General features: G+C 39.3%; 1 protein-coding gene across 1 annotated transcript in view; it reads left to right on the forward strand.

Moving 5' to 3' along the window:
- Positions 1 to 15,233, forward strand: part of C7 (complement C7) — a 708,293-nt gene that overhangs the window by 267,409 nt on the left and 425,651 nt on the right. Inside the window, exons 7-8 of the mRNA XM_044069786.1 lie at positions 1,589 to 1,726; positions 2,207 to 2,450. Of these exons, the coding sequence (XP_043925721.1) occupies positions 1,589 to 1,726; positions 2,207 to 2,450 (382 nt within the window). The remainder of the gene's footprint in view (positions 1 to 1,588; positions 1,727 to 2,206; positions 2,451 to 15,233) is intronic.

Here is a 15,233-nt window from a genome sequence, read left to right on the forward strand (position 1 = left end):
TGCTGTACTGCAATCTCCATTCAAAAACTTTGGTTTTCAAAAACTCGATCGTATGGTCTCGACCATATGAATTTCAAGTTTCTGAAATTCGATCAACTGATAGGGATCTGTATATTTATAAGTATGGGAGCGAAGTATCATCTATGCATATTATTAAGTATGGGAAATTTGCAAACTTGAATATATGAGGAATTTGGTACCTTGTATGTATGGGGACTTTGGTACTTTGTATGTTTAGTAATGTGTGTATCTGATGAATTTGGCGCATTTAATGTATTAGGAATTTGGCACCTTGTATTCATATAGGTATATGCAGGGAATTTGGCACATTGAGTGTATATCTGTGTATATGGGGAGTCCAGTAAGTATATGTATGCTTGTGTATGTGCGGAGTCCAATATCTTATATGGTTCTATGTATGAAGAGTTCAGTACCTTGTACAAATGTTTGCATATACAGAGATACTGGATACTTTAATTGCATGTTTGCACAATGAGAATTTGCTGTCTTGTATGGAGCATTAGGTACCTTATGTGCATGTTTGCATGTAGCGGGAATTCGGTATGTATGTTTGCATTTATGTGGAATTTGGTACCATGTTTGTATGTTTGCATTTATGGGGAATGTGGTAACTTGTATCCATGCTTGTATTTATGGCGAATTTGATATATTTGCATGTGGGAAGAATTTGGTTCCTTTTATGCATGTTTGCATGTTTAAATATATGGGCAATTTGGTACCTTGTGTGCATGTTTCATGTATGGAGAATTTGGTAAATTGTATGCATTAATTTGGTACCTTGTATGTATCTTTGCATGTCGGAAGAATTTGGTACCTTGCATGCCTGTTTGCATGTATGAGGAATTTAGTACCTTGTGTGTATGTTTGCATGTGTTAGGAATTTGGTACCTTGCATACATGTTTGCATGTATGTGGAATTTGGTACCTTGCATGCATGTTTGCATGTATGAGGAATTTGGCCCTTTTTATGCATGTTTGCATGTATGAGAAATTTGGCCATTGTATGTATATTTGCATGTTTGGGGAGACTGGCCTTAATCTGCCCTGGTGATACTAAGTGAAGGGGGAATATGGTGGAAGCTAAGAAAAGAAGTGTGATTGTTGTATAAAAATGTATGCAGAGTTTAAAGAAAGAGAGACAAAGGGATTTCTTATTTGCAGAACACTTCTTTACAATTAAACGGTTCCTTTTTTTGTAGCTGCTTTCTCCAGATCAATGTTTGTGAACAATTTCTAATGCTTGTCATCAGTGTATTTTAAGCTTATCATATAAAAAGAATTGTTCTGTCTGTTTCTCATTTGTATCTTCTCTTGGAGTTTTTTCACCTGTTTTAATTTAATGTGGCATGCATACAAGTAAACCGCAGTTGAACCTTTTAATATAATTTAATTTTTAATATTTGCTCATTGCAGAAGTAACAGTCCTTATAAGTTGGAGTCCTTGCATGCTGGAGTACATTTAATGGCCATTTGTTGAGTCATTACTGTTGATTTTCAGATTATTCACCGGAATATAAATCGAGATGAAATTAAACATATCTTTTTCTTTTCTTTTTTGCATAAATAGGTGAAAATACAGAACGATTTTAACTATGAATTTTATAACAGCAGTTGGTCTTACAGCAGACATTTTGAGAATGTGGTAACTTCAAATTATGGAGAACGAGGGCATGCAGTGAACACAATTAACAGGAGCAGTTCAAAGGTTTGTACAGATTATACAGTCTTCCTCCCTTGAATAGAGACCAAATATTCTGAAGAAAGTGTAGTACTATGCAACATGCTTACCTTGTCACATATCTGTAATAATGTATCGACCACAATGAAAAAGTAGTTTGTTGGACCTTGTGGTGCCTGAAGCTTCATTTATCTTGGCTGCTATTTGAATTTGTATCTCCAAAGTGTTTTGTTCCTTGAAAATGCTGGAGGGATCATGGAGAGATCATGGCCTCAGATGTTTTGACATCTATCTGAGCCAACAAGACTTCATTTTAATTGGTCAGTATCAGGTTCAGTTTTACACAGTGAAGGATACTTTGATAGGCAAAGGTATGTGAGGGAATAGCCTCTTTCAGGAAAGGTGTTCTAAATCATGTTATTTGTACAGCTATGATTAACAGAAGCAAAACAGTTAATGGAGTGGTATTTTTTTTTAGTTATAATGTGTTATTTTGATTTTTTTCAGAGTTATCATTACATGGTTATCCAGAATGAAGTTGAAGTTGCTCAGTTCATTAATAACCAGCCAGAGATTTTAACTCTTGCTGAGCCATTCTGGAAAGATTTAGCGAACCTTCCAGCTACGTACGAATACAGTGCCTATCGAAAACTGATTGAAAAGTATGGCACTCATTACATTCATTCTGGCTCTCTGGGTGGTCAATACAAGGTTCTCTTTTATATGGATACAGATAAGGTGAAAGCAGAAGGTAAGAAGTCCTTCATATTCTCACTTGTCAGATCAGATTCTTCTTTTCCCTTATGTCATTCAGCATATACTTGCTCAAAGGGTGATAGACGCTGTCTCCCCCTCTCAGTAAGAGGAAGGGTTTTATTCCAGAATGTTTCTGGTGTCAAAGAAAGATGATGCTTGGAGACCAGTTTTGGATCTTTAATTTCTGAATGTGTTTGTGATATGCTGCTTTACACAACTTGTTGCTTTTGTTCCCCGTTTGCGTTTTCTAATGACCTTACATTTAAGAGCTGCATATCATCACATGCCTGTAGATTCAGATTTCAGCTGTTTCTTAAGGTTTTCTATGTCTGGATCACTTTATCACTTCTTTGCATTACTCTTTAGCCAGTCCCGGCAGCTGACACAGAGGATTAAGGCTGTGAGCTGTAGTTACTGTGGTACTAGGTTTGATTCCCTTCACCCTCACTTGCCAACTGTGTGATCTTGAGCAAGTCACTTAACTAAACTTTGCTCCTGGGTCTCGAGTGTGTCTAATGGGCCTCCCCAATTAACAAACAGGCATTTATTATTATTACTATTGATGTTATCTACTGCTTCAAGTGTATTTACAAAAGTGTCCAATTCCTGTGATAGCCTACTGCATACTGTAAGGTAGTCACATTTTTCCCTTATTTATATGACTTGCTTATCTTCACATAAAGTGCCTGGAATCTCTCACTTGGGTAAGGGATCTCCTACATAGGCTGGGATCCTAAAGAGAACTTACAGAAGACTTGTCGGACTGTTTCTCACATAATTGTTTTCCTAGGGTGTCTGCTGGACAACTCGATTCAAAGAGCTTTCTTCCACAGGTTTTCCACTCAAGACTACCATTTCAGCAATGGAATTCTTCAGGATTCTGGATCTCCTGGCATCTGCGATACTCATGATACCTGTTACAAGACTCCACATGAGAAAATCTAGTCTTTCCTAAAATCTTTATGGTCCCAGCATCAAGATTCCTTGACATTTCTAATTCCAGTTTCTGGTTTGTGAAAAGGGAGATTTTGTGGTGGGGACACCAGATTTCTCACAATGTAAGTTTTCTGTTCTCCCTGCTTCAGTATAGTCCATCACAGCAGATACATCAAATTGTATGGAGAGCAGTCTCCATGGTAATAAACATGTACGGTCTTTGAAACAAAAAATAAAGGAAAGCCACAACTCATGAACTTAAAAGAAAGATGGTGACTCTTATAAATGCTCTTAATTAGCTGTCATCTGTGGTCCCCGGAACCTCATCAAATGTTTACAGACAATACCACAATAATCTTGTACATAAGCACGGGGGAACCATATCTTAACCTTTGTGCAGACTAGCTGTGGTAACCTGGGATATAGATTTTCAGCACAGTCTCATTCTACAGGCATCTTGCATACCATCAGAGCAAAACAATGTGTCAGACTAGCTGAGCAACACCAGGACAGACCCTCAGGAATGGAAACTGAATCAGTGGATCTCCCAAGATTTGATCCAGCTGTGGGGAACACCTCAAAGAGATCTGTTTGCCACCACTTTCAACAGACAGTTGGCAAAATTCTCCAGGACTCCACGTAAGACCTGAAAGAAAGATGTAAAATTCTGTTCCAGGACTCCATTCAAGAAGACCTGAAGGAAAGATGCATTTTTTTTAATCTTGGACAAGAATATACATGTATGCTTTCCTACCCCTTTTCACTAATATGTATAGTCATTCTGAAGATTCAGAAAGGCTCTCAGAGGTAATTGTGGTGACTCCCTGTATCCCCAGGCAACAGTGGTTCCCTTCTTTTGGAAATGACCAGAGGCAGTTACCATAAGCTTCCAGGCATAGTGGATTTACTCACAAAAACAGGGATGTTTGATATAGCCCGACTCCAAACAACTACAACTTACAGTGAGTAACTGTTCTATGGCCTGTCTCACTCCTCAGTCAAGTTTCATTTGTGGACCATTTCAGATTGTCTGTCCATGGATCAATGGATCACCCTCTTTCTGTACAGTCTCATGTGAAAATGTTTTTGAAATGAGTGTTGTATAAGAAGCCTCCTAGAAAACAGATGATTCTACCTTGGGATCTTAATTTCATGTTGCAAAAATTAACTCTTGCTCCATTTGAACCAGGCAGTCAAGCTGACTTGAGGTTTTTAACATAGAGAACAGTCTTACTAATTGCTTGGATCTCTGCATAAAGAGTATTTGAGTTGCAAACTCTCATGGTAGGTCAACCTTATTTTACACAAAGATAGGGTTTCCTTAAGAACTAATGCTTCAATTATACCTAAAGTGGTGTCCAGGTTTACCTCAAGCCAAGCTATCTATCTCCCTGTATTTTTTCCAAAACCTAAAACTGAGGGAGAAAGGATACTTCATACATTGGATATCCATATTATAACTCCAGTATTATCCTGACAGAACAATATCTTTCAGAACTTCTGGTCAGCTTTTCATTTGTTGTGAAGGTAAGAGAAAAGGACAACCTGTGTCAAAACAGACAATTTCAAAATTGCTATCCCATACTATTACCTTTTTTGTTACACCCACTACAGCAGAACTATTTTAGGCAGAGTCAAGACCATTTCTACCAAAGCTTTGGTTTAATCTGTGGCTTTTTGAAAGAAGCAGCAACTTGATCTTCTGTGCACACTTTTACAAAGCACTGTAAACTAGGTTCCTTATTAAGGTTTAGGACAAGCTTTGCTACGACCATTCTCCAGGTGATCCTGGACCTCATCCTTTCTTCTCAAGGTTTAGGACAGGCTTTGCTAGTACCATTCTCTAGGGTAACCTGGACCCTCATTCTTCCTTCTCCTAGTCATATTAAACTATGGTAATCTGTCCTTATATCTTACCATTGCAGTAGTAATCCATATGAAGGGCATAGTACAGCTGTGTAAATAACCCTACCTTAATAGCAGATGTTCAAATGATCACTGTTTCAGTAGACACTCCCTCCATCCTCCTTATTTCTGTATTTTTTTATGCCAAGGTGTGGATATCTATTGTTATATTCACAGCATTGCCCTCTCAAGGTGTTAGCCTCCCTCTGTCTGTTGGCATGAATGTTTTGAAGGACTTGGCACCCAAATATGACTTTTACTCAGCTCATCTCGAGCTGATTAACATTTTGGGCACATGGAAGATGCCCTGATAGCTTTGGAAGCTAGCCAGCTGTTGTATACTTAACAGGATGTAACCCAGATAGCTTGGACTACTGCAACAGTGATCATTTGAACATCCACTGTTATTCTAATATGTCTCCCCGCAGTTGGGAGAGAGATGACTACTAAAATTTCATGCTCTGTCTCATAGTGATTCTGTTGTTCCATCATATTTACCAGTGGAAGGTCTTGGTGGTAAATGAAGCTGGCAGAAAACCTTCCACTTTGCAGAGTTTTACTGCTGAGTGAAAGTATTTCTAGGTTTGGGCATGTGGTTCTTTCTGCTGCCTCTATTTGAGATACCTGTATGAGCTGGATTCCATGGCCAAGATGCTTATGGCAGTTATTTTTCCACATTCTGAAATTGTGAATGACAGGGCTATCACCCACCACAAGCTGGTCAAGCAGTTCCTTTAAGGAATACTGCATATTTGTTTTCCTTTGAAGAACCACTGCATGTGACCTCTTTCTCCTATTAAGCTTACTCATCCAGCATATGTGCATGCTGAATTTGATATATAGGTTCACAGGATCATAGGAGGTTACTAGGCTAAAGGCCCCTGGGACCCTTACAAGCTTAGCCAAGTTCATCCCATTTTCCCAGGGGTGTCTGGTTCAAGCAGACACTACAATCAGCATGTATTGACCCTGTCCAAGAGGGACACAGCTGGAACCCCCTGGGTGAATTTCCAGTTACTCATCCAGTCATCCAAATTGTGCTTAAATAGGGCCAATAAGGGGTTTTGTTTAACATGAATAGGAAGCTTGTTCCAAAAGTGGCGGAACCAGTGTGAGACAAATCTCTAACTCCAGCAAGGTCTGTTGATATCGCATACTAGGTTAAAGTTGTTTGAGTGAGTGACCCGTGTGCCACTTGACTTGCGAATGTGCAGCATTTCCATCAAAGCTGGATCAGAGATGGCTCTATAGGCAAAGCACAGGTTGCCTCTGAGTAGTCTGCATGACACAGAGTAAAGTGACAATGATTTCCCCTTAATTTTCTTTCGTAAGAAACCTTTGTGGTCTCTTCAATTGCTGCAGGATTTTGGAAAAAACATACCAGAGGGAGCATTGTACTCTGTTATTGGCCTGATGAGGGAAGAGTACAGGAGGTTATAACCTTTTTATTGGAGACAATGGCCTTACTTATGAGATGAGCAAAATAAAATGCCCTTCTTAAAACTGTGGAGACATTGTGATCAAAGTTAAGGTTGCTGTCAACCTGTGTGCCCAGATATCTAACCACTGACTGTGTGCTTAGGGTATTGCTATTGATGTGGTAGTTTGCAGAAAAGTCACCCTTGCCGAATGGGATGATAATGCATTTTTTGCATTAAGTTTAAGACCATGACTTTGACACCAGTCATTAGTCTGCATAAGACCTTCTTGCAGGATGTCAATATCGCTAGGGGTTTCACAGATCACTCCCAGTTTGCAGTCATCAGCAAACTTTGTCAGCCATATTCCTTTAGTTTTAGCCTGTACTCTGGAGAAGTAGATTCTGAACAGTAGGGGTCCCAGAACTGATTCCTGTGGCACACCACTGGTTATGGGTCTGCTGGAGGAGATGGAATCCCCTGGTGTTCTTCGTGTTTCACTGTTGCAGTCATCACATTTGGGTTATCCCTGCCAGTGTAGCCCTCGGCCAGCCCGAATACCAGAGGCTTAGTATTTCTGCATCGGTTGCTGTTGCTTCAGGACTGACATCAGGTTGTCAGTAGTATAAAGTAAGGCAGATGATGCCATTACATCAGTCTTTCTTGCCACGGAGCCTGAAGCAGAAGCAGTTTGCATGAGTGCTGGTCGGCCATTACCTGAGTTTCGTCTTCTGAATTGAAGCTGAAGTCTTCTAAAGCTAAGTACTCCATTGGGGATCCTTTTTTCTTGCACTAACCAATGTCAGAAAAAGTTAACAATTGTATCACCTGTGGAAAGCAAATACCACACTGAGACTTTCATTCTTACTGCATCACTTGCTTAGGCCCAGACCACAACGTCCCCCACTGTTGCTTTTGTGCTTTGTTCAACGCCAGAACTATATGTCATCAGGCCCTTATTGTAGCTGGACATTTTCGCTTACAGTCCCCAAATTCCGATATGGTTTCAGTAAGCCATCCGACTGCAGATCTTCCAAAAAAATGTAGGGATAAAGACAGAGACAGATCGCACAGGTCCAAACCTACCGACAACACTTCTTTTAAGATAGTCATCAGTTCTCTGGTCCTCAGTGAGGCACTTTTGCAGCCCCTGATGCCTGCTTCTGTGGGTTCTCAGGCCGCTACTGAGACCCTTTCGGAGTCCAGTATGCCACAAAACTCTTCTTCAACTAAGGATCCTGCGGTTGTTTCTCCCTTGGATGGCTTCTGAGCCGCTGAGCAGGCACCAGCTTCTGAGGAAGTACTTCGCACTACCGATTCTCGACACAAACTGACAACTTCTTTCACATCTACTGTTCTTTCGAAAACTACCAAGTTTCTAAGGCCCAGGGTACAAACCACACCAAGAAACAGACGACCCAGTCTCAGGCACCTGCTTCCTTACCTCACTCTCAAATGTTTGAAATGGCAGAAGGCCTCATCATGCTGATCAGGGGAAGCCAAACTACCCCTTCCAAAAGAAAAAGAGATCCATCCAGTACCCTCAGTGTGCCTAGTAATGACTCCTTCTGCAGTTCGTATGGAGTACATATATTGGTAGCATATATAAATGCAATTGTAGTTTATTTTTTATAAGATTGATTGTTTCTACTACTTTTGGAACTGTCTGAGTATCTTTCTTCAACATTGCTCTCATTTTTGCCTGCAAATCCTGATATTTTATGACTTTGTCTCTCTGTAAGCAAGACACTCTAGTCACTGGGTGTGGCAATTTCAATGATCAATGCTACTTTTGTCTTCTTTTCATGGACCACTATATCCAGTTTTCTCACATCAATCTTTTGAAGTGTTGATAATGGGTGATCCTATGTGATGTAAACTTTATCATTTTCTATGATGCTTTCTGGCTCATGTTTCCAGTGTTTTTCAGCCACATCAGTACCATAATGTTTGCACAATCCCCAGTGCATCAGTCTTGGTGCATTATTATGCCTTTCAGTATACAGTCCTTCTGCCATTAGTATGTCACAACCAGCAATGAGGTGTGCAACTGTTTCCACTTCTGGTTTACAAAACCTCCATTTGTCTGTTTCTCCCACATGTTCAGTGCACTTTGTAAACCAAAGTGTACGCAGCCCATTATCTTGGGCCACCAATGTTAACGTTTCATCTGTTGGTTTGAATTCACCTCTTCTTAATCATTCCTGCATTCATTCCTGAACAACATGAGGCTCTTCCAGAAGTTCTCTATACTTACAAATATATTTATGCATTTTCTGCACTTCTTGCCTTTTCATCTGGTCCATCACCTTATATTCTTTCTTATGTTTTTTGGCACATTCAGTTGCTGCCTAATTTTTATCTACTTCTGGTTTGATTTCCATTCCTGCTTGACACCGATATACTTTGCTAGACTAAGCGGAGAACTCATCTTAAATTTATTCTCCTCATGTTCCAAAACTTTCTCTATGTTTGGATCTTGTGAGGTCAGCAGATATATGTGGAGTCTCATGATTGCAGATCTATACATGTAATGAATTTCAAGGAGGCCCATCCCTCCATCGGAATGGAGAATATATAATCTTGGTATGCACTGATTTTTATACATCATTTGGTGAGCATGAAGCATCCTTCTTGTTCTCCTGTCTAATCTATCCAACATATTTTGGGGCCAGTCAATCACTCCAAAATTGTAAGTTAGAACAGGAAGAGCAAGTTCGTTTATAGCTTGAATTTTGTTCTTAGATGTCAGTGTTGTTTTCAGGATTAATAAGTTTTATTTGCATTTGTTCATGTTTATTGTTGATCCTTTATCAATTCCCAAATATTTATACACTCCCTCTTGCTCAAGTTCTTTTATATCACATTCCTGCCCCAGACTGATATTTTCTTGATGCTGCAGTTTTCTTGCATTGAATGTTGCTTTTACATTTTTATCAAGGCCAAATGACATTCTTATATCATCTGAAAACGTTTTGACAACTTGCAGTTGTGCTTTCAGTTCCTCTTCTGATGAGTTATACAGTTTTAAATCACTGACAAAGAGAAGATGAGAAGTCTTTATACTTTGTTGTTTTCTAGGAGCCAAATTATAGCCATGGCCTGAGCTGTTAAATAGACAGCTTAATGGTTTAAGGGCAAGACAGAATAGCAGTTGTGACAGAGTCACCCTGGAATATCTCCATTTGAATTGTTATCCCTGGGATAATAATTTGTCTTTTATCATGGTTTAATTGCAAAGTGGTCTGCCACTGTTTCATGGTCACTGTAATGTAGTCGATCAGTGTAGGGTGTTATCTTATACATTTTTAAGCACTGTTTTATCCATGAATGTGGGATACTGTCAAATGTTTTTTTGTAGTCAATTCATACCATACTTAGATTCTTCCCCTTTATTCAGTTCTCCACTACGACTATATTTAATAACAAATGATCCTTTGCTCCATATAACTTTCTGTTATTACCCTTTTGTTCTATTGCTGTAACTGAGTTTTCTTCTAAATGACTATAAACTCTGTCGGCATCAATTCCAGTGTACAGTATATATGTCGTCGGAAGGCAAGTTATTGGTCTATAATTTTTAGGGTAGCTTGCAGCTTCCACTCTTTATGTAGGAGCATAGTTTTTCCTGTTATTAATCAGGTTGGTGTCTGGTCAGGGTGTGCATATAAATAGTTCTTAATCATGGCTAAATCTTTGTGAAAAGATGTTAATACTTTTAACCAGAAATTAAATACTTCATCTGGGCCTGGGGTTTTCCAGTTAGAGGCTTTTCTTAACTTTGTTTCAATCTCTCTGGCTGTTTCTTCATCCCATTGCATATCCTGTACCTTTAAACTTCTTATTTTTTTTTTTACTTCTTCTAACCATTTAGCATGCTATTTTCCACAGGGTCTTCATAAATACTTCTCCAAAATATATCTATTTCTTCTTTTTTTTGGTGGTCTTTCAATTCCTTTTACCTTGTTTCCCAATTCTCTATGAAACTTTTTTGGGTCATCAGTAAAAATGCTTATTTTGTACTGTTCCTTTATATTTATCTGCATATCTTCTAAGTTTTTCCACCTGTGCTGAGATTTTTAGTTTATTTGTAATAATGCATGATAGATCCTGATGTGTTGTAACACTGCGCATTGCTTTTATCACATCTATCTTTCTGAGTATTTTTGTTGATCTGTTCTGTCTTCTATACTCTTGTAACAGTGACATTTCCTGTCTTAATTGCTTTATAATTTTCTCTATTTGATACTTCCATGATGGTATTCAATTTCTCCCCTTCCTTTCCCTCACTACCTTGTTTTCTTGTGGTAGAACTTTATCAGTTATTAATTTAGCTGCACAGTAATAGTATATCCTGTTTACTTCTGTTGTATCTCATGGATCTCTGTGGACAGTCTTTATTGCTGTGTTCATTTGTTTTATCAAACTTTTGACTTTATGGGTTTTATTGCCCTTCTGCAGTCTATTTTTTCATTGATCTTAATATGTCTATCTCTATTAAATCAAACAACTCTTCTCTCAGCTCTTTTTCTTCTAAAATTCTACATTTTTTGTTTTCTATTTCCTGCGTGCCTTCAATAGAATGTTCTGTAGCAGCTTCCTGTGGCACATTCTCTTCAACTTCATCTTGTGCCATCTGTTGCTCTGTCATATGGGAACTCACTGGCCTGTCACTCCTCAACATTAACTGCGTCAGAGTTTATACGGGTCTATATTATATGTACGAATTTTATAACTTTGAATACCATATAATCGACACCATATGGTTGAAGTTATAAAACTTCGAATAGTGAAAAAAAAAATAAAAGAATAAACCCTAAACTACGAGTTGTAGGCAGGGGGGCAAGCCCCCTGCACCCCACACACCCCCTGCTTTTTAAATAAAGCAGTTCCGAGACCACACTATAATGCGGTAAAGGGAAGACTTCCCTTTACTGCATTGTAGTGCGATTTCAGAGTAGGTACATTTAAAGAGCGAGGGGTGTGGGGGGTCGGCTTTAACCCGTTAGGTTACTTTTTTTTTTTTTTTTTTTTAACTGTTTGAAGTTTTATAACTTCAACCATATGGTGTCGATCATATGGTATTCGAAGTTATAAAACTTCGTACATATAATATAGACCCAGTTTCTACAGTTTCTTGATCCTTCCCTTGCTGTTCAACTTCAAGTGAACATTTATACTGTTTTCCTGTAGAAGGCTGCAAAATATCTTGATGTGGCACCTGACCGATTGCTTTCCACTCCACTGGTTTCCCCTTAATTTTGATGTCCATTGCTCTATCCTGTTGTGGTGCTTTCTGAATTATATTTTCTACACTGAATCCTTCACTTTGCAGGTACTCCATAACCTCAGTTTTGATTTATTTAACTTCTCCATTACTAATCGCCTTTTCTACATTTCCTCTTTGTCTTCTTATTTTTTTGTATTGTAAAGTTTTCCATAGTTTTGCTATGAGAAAGGTCCAGTGGTACCTGAAATCCATCTGGTCCCAGCATTCTCATCCTCTGGACACTCATATTCCTCTTCTCCCCTGCTTAAAGAAACAAAGAAATATAGTGATGGATAGCACAGATAATCCTCAACCCAGGCCTGCCTTTCAAACTGCAGTCACCACAACAAGAGTTGCATACATATGCCTCAAACATATCATGGTGGGCATTAACAAGCTCCCTGCAAGTTCATGACCAGTGGCCACCAAATCTAAGGTCAGAGTCCTTCATCTTGAAGGAGATGTTGCAGTAATTTATGCCCTACAGACCTTTTCCGATTCCTAGGATCCAAGACCACTCAGAATGTTCACAGACAACACCACAGTCATGTGGAACATAAGCAATGGGGGACCAGATCTTATCAGCTTGCTGAGTAGTTCTTATGGCAGGGATCAGCTCACAAAAACAAACCTGTCCTGCCAAGCTATTTACTTTCTCTCAGAGATGGATATAAAACAGGGAGGTCTTCCTAGACGTAGTCCACAATGGGGAATACCACAGATAGATCTATTTTGCCTCCATTCACAACAAACAACTCCCTTTGTTTTATTCCAGGACTCCTTGTCCTCAAGCCTGGAGAACCAATGCCATGCCTTTTCATTGGAAAGGGAGGCTCCTCTATGCCCTTAATATGCTGAGGATGTGCTACAGGTTCTCCAGGAGGCAAGAAAACATAAGAATCAGAAATCTTATATATCAAAATGGAAAAGATTTTCTGTTTGGTGTCATGCTCATAAACAGGACCATGTACAAATGGGTATCCCCATAATCTTGTCCTACTTCTGTGGGCTTCTAAAACCTGGTCTGGCATAGTTCTCAATCAAGGTACACCTCTCAGTCATTTTGGCCTGCTTACCTCTCACTCTTCCTGTTTTGTCTAAGCTACTAGTAAAACCGTTTCTGAAAGGTGTATACCACATTAAACCACCAAGAAAAGCTGTTCTGCTTCTTGGGACCTCAGCTTTGTTCATGAAAAGTGAACTCTTCCCTCCTTAACCTGCAGCTTTTCACAGTCTCAAATTCTGTACTTGGAAAACTGTATTACTCACAGCCCTTACTTTAGAGAGTGGAGTCTATGAACCACAGTCACCGACGGCATCCCCTTCCTTCCTTATTTTCTATAAGTATAGAGTCCCTTTGAGAGTAAACTCCTTCATTATGCCTAAAGTGATAAGTGAGTTATTCCTCAACCAGACCATCAGCCTCACTACTTTCTTTCTTAATCTGCAGAAAAAGGGAGACAGAAGTTCTGCACTTAGTGGACAGGCTTAGGCAGCTCAGATTTTACTTGAACAAGACTAAGTTAGTTTGAAAGACTGACCAGCCGTTTCTTTTCTCCCAAAAATCCAAACTAGGTTACCCTGCTCCAACACAAACTATTGCTATCTGGATTTCTAGATCTGTCTCCTTTTGTTATACTCACCATAGCAAATTTTTGCCTTCTCCAGTGAAAGCACTTCCTACCAGGGCAGTGGCCTAATCTGAAGCCTTTTACGAGGGGTCATAGTCTATCCTAGAAACAGCTACTTTGTCCTCAGTGCATACAGTTACCAAACATAACAGAGTAGGAGACTTTTCTAAATCTAGAGCTGCCTTCACTAAATCAGTCCTCTTGAGACTGTTTGCCAGCTCTTCTCTGTCTCCTCCAGCCACCCTTTACAGGACGTAAGCTTTGGGAATGATCCAACAGTTACAAAATACTGCAATGGTGATCTAAGTAAGGACATTGTACAGTTGTGTAGAACTTAATATAATAGTAGATGCCCTACTGACCACTGTTGCAGTATTCTTAACCAGCCATGTGAAGTTGTTCAATCTCGCCGTTCATTCTTACACATGGGTTTGGAGCCGATCCCTTGGCTCCGAGTCAGCTGCTTTCACAAGCTTGAGGTTTTAGAGTAGCTCGAGGCCAAGTCCCTATCCCATGATGCTCTCTGCCTCACCTCAGATCTAGTTTGCCACTGCAACAGATCGGAGGGGTCTATATTGAATCAGAGAACGCTTAAAAAAGCAAACACTGATTCATCGATCCTATTTCAGTGAACGCTGAAAATCCCGAACACCCGGAACAGTGAATTTTTTCTCAGGGAAAAAAATCGCTGGGCCGGTTTTGGGAGTTTGCCATTTCCTCTACTGTGGTGCGATCTCGGAGTTGGTATATTTAAGTAGGGGGTGGGGGGCGAAGACCCCCACATTAAATACTGATTTATTTATTTATTTGTTTGTTTGTTTGTTTGTTTTGTGGAACAGCAATTTTTTTCCCCTGGGAAAAAAAATCACTGTTCCGAGTGTTCGGTATTTTCAGCGTTCTCTGAACTAGGGTCGATGAATAAGCATTCACTTTTTTAAGCATTTGCTTATTTAATGTATTCTTGATCGGAGGTCAAGAGTGGAGCTCAGCCCAGTATTGCTATTTTCAAATTGTTATTAGACACTTAACTTAGATTTTTTTCACAAATATCTGTGTGTTTCTTGACTAGTTAGCCTTAGTATTTGCTTAGGCATTGTCCTTTTTCTCCCTTTGACAAGTTTTTCGTCTTTATAGAGCGGCTGCTCTTAGGCCTTCTTGGCCATTTTTGTGTTTCTTCCCTATCCTCTTTTAAAAAGTTTAGCAGTTTAAAATTTGGAAGTTTAAAACATTTTGAAGAGTTTAGCTTGATAGTTATAGCTATTGTAGCCTTTTTACAGCTTTAACATTTTCTTAGTGTGTGTGTGTGTGTGTGTGTGTGTGTGTGTGTGTGTGTGTGTGTGTGTGTGTGTGTGTGTGTTTAAAAGTTTTCAACTGTTTAGATTGGCTTCTAATTGTCTAGAGTGGTGTTGTGCCTAGACAGTTTATATACATAGATAATTTAGACATATACTGTTTGTTTCCTTGGATTATGGTGGATCTTAGAGAAAAAGAGAAACAAAAGTCTGGATTTAAGAAGTGCCCTAAGTGTGGGCAGAAAATATCAATCACAGATTTGCATGTCAGTTGTGTTTACTGTTTGGGGGCAGTCCATCTCCAGGAGGACTGCTCCATTTGCCATT

The sequence above is a fragment of the Protopterus annectens genome, chromosome 1.part0 (genome assembly GCF_019279795.1).
Source record: "Protopterus annectens isolate FY-2018-M chromosome 1.part0, PAN1.0, whole genome shotgun sequence".
Taxonomy (NCBI): domain Eukaryota; kingdom Metazoa; phylum Chordata; order Ceratodontiformes; family Protopteridae; genus Protopterus; species Protopterus annectens.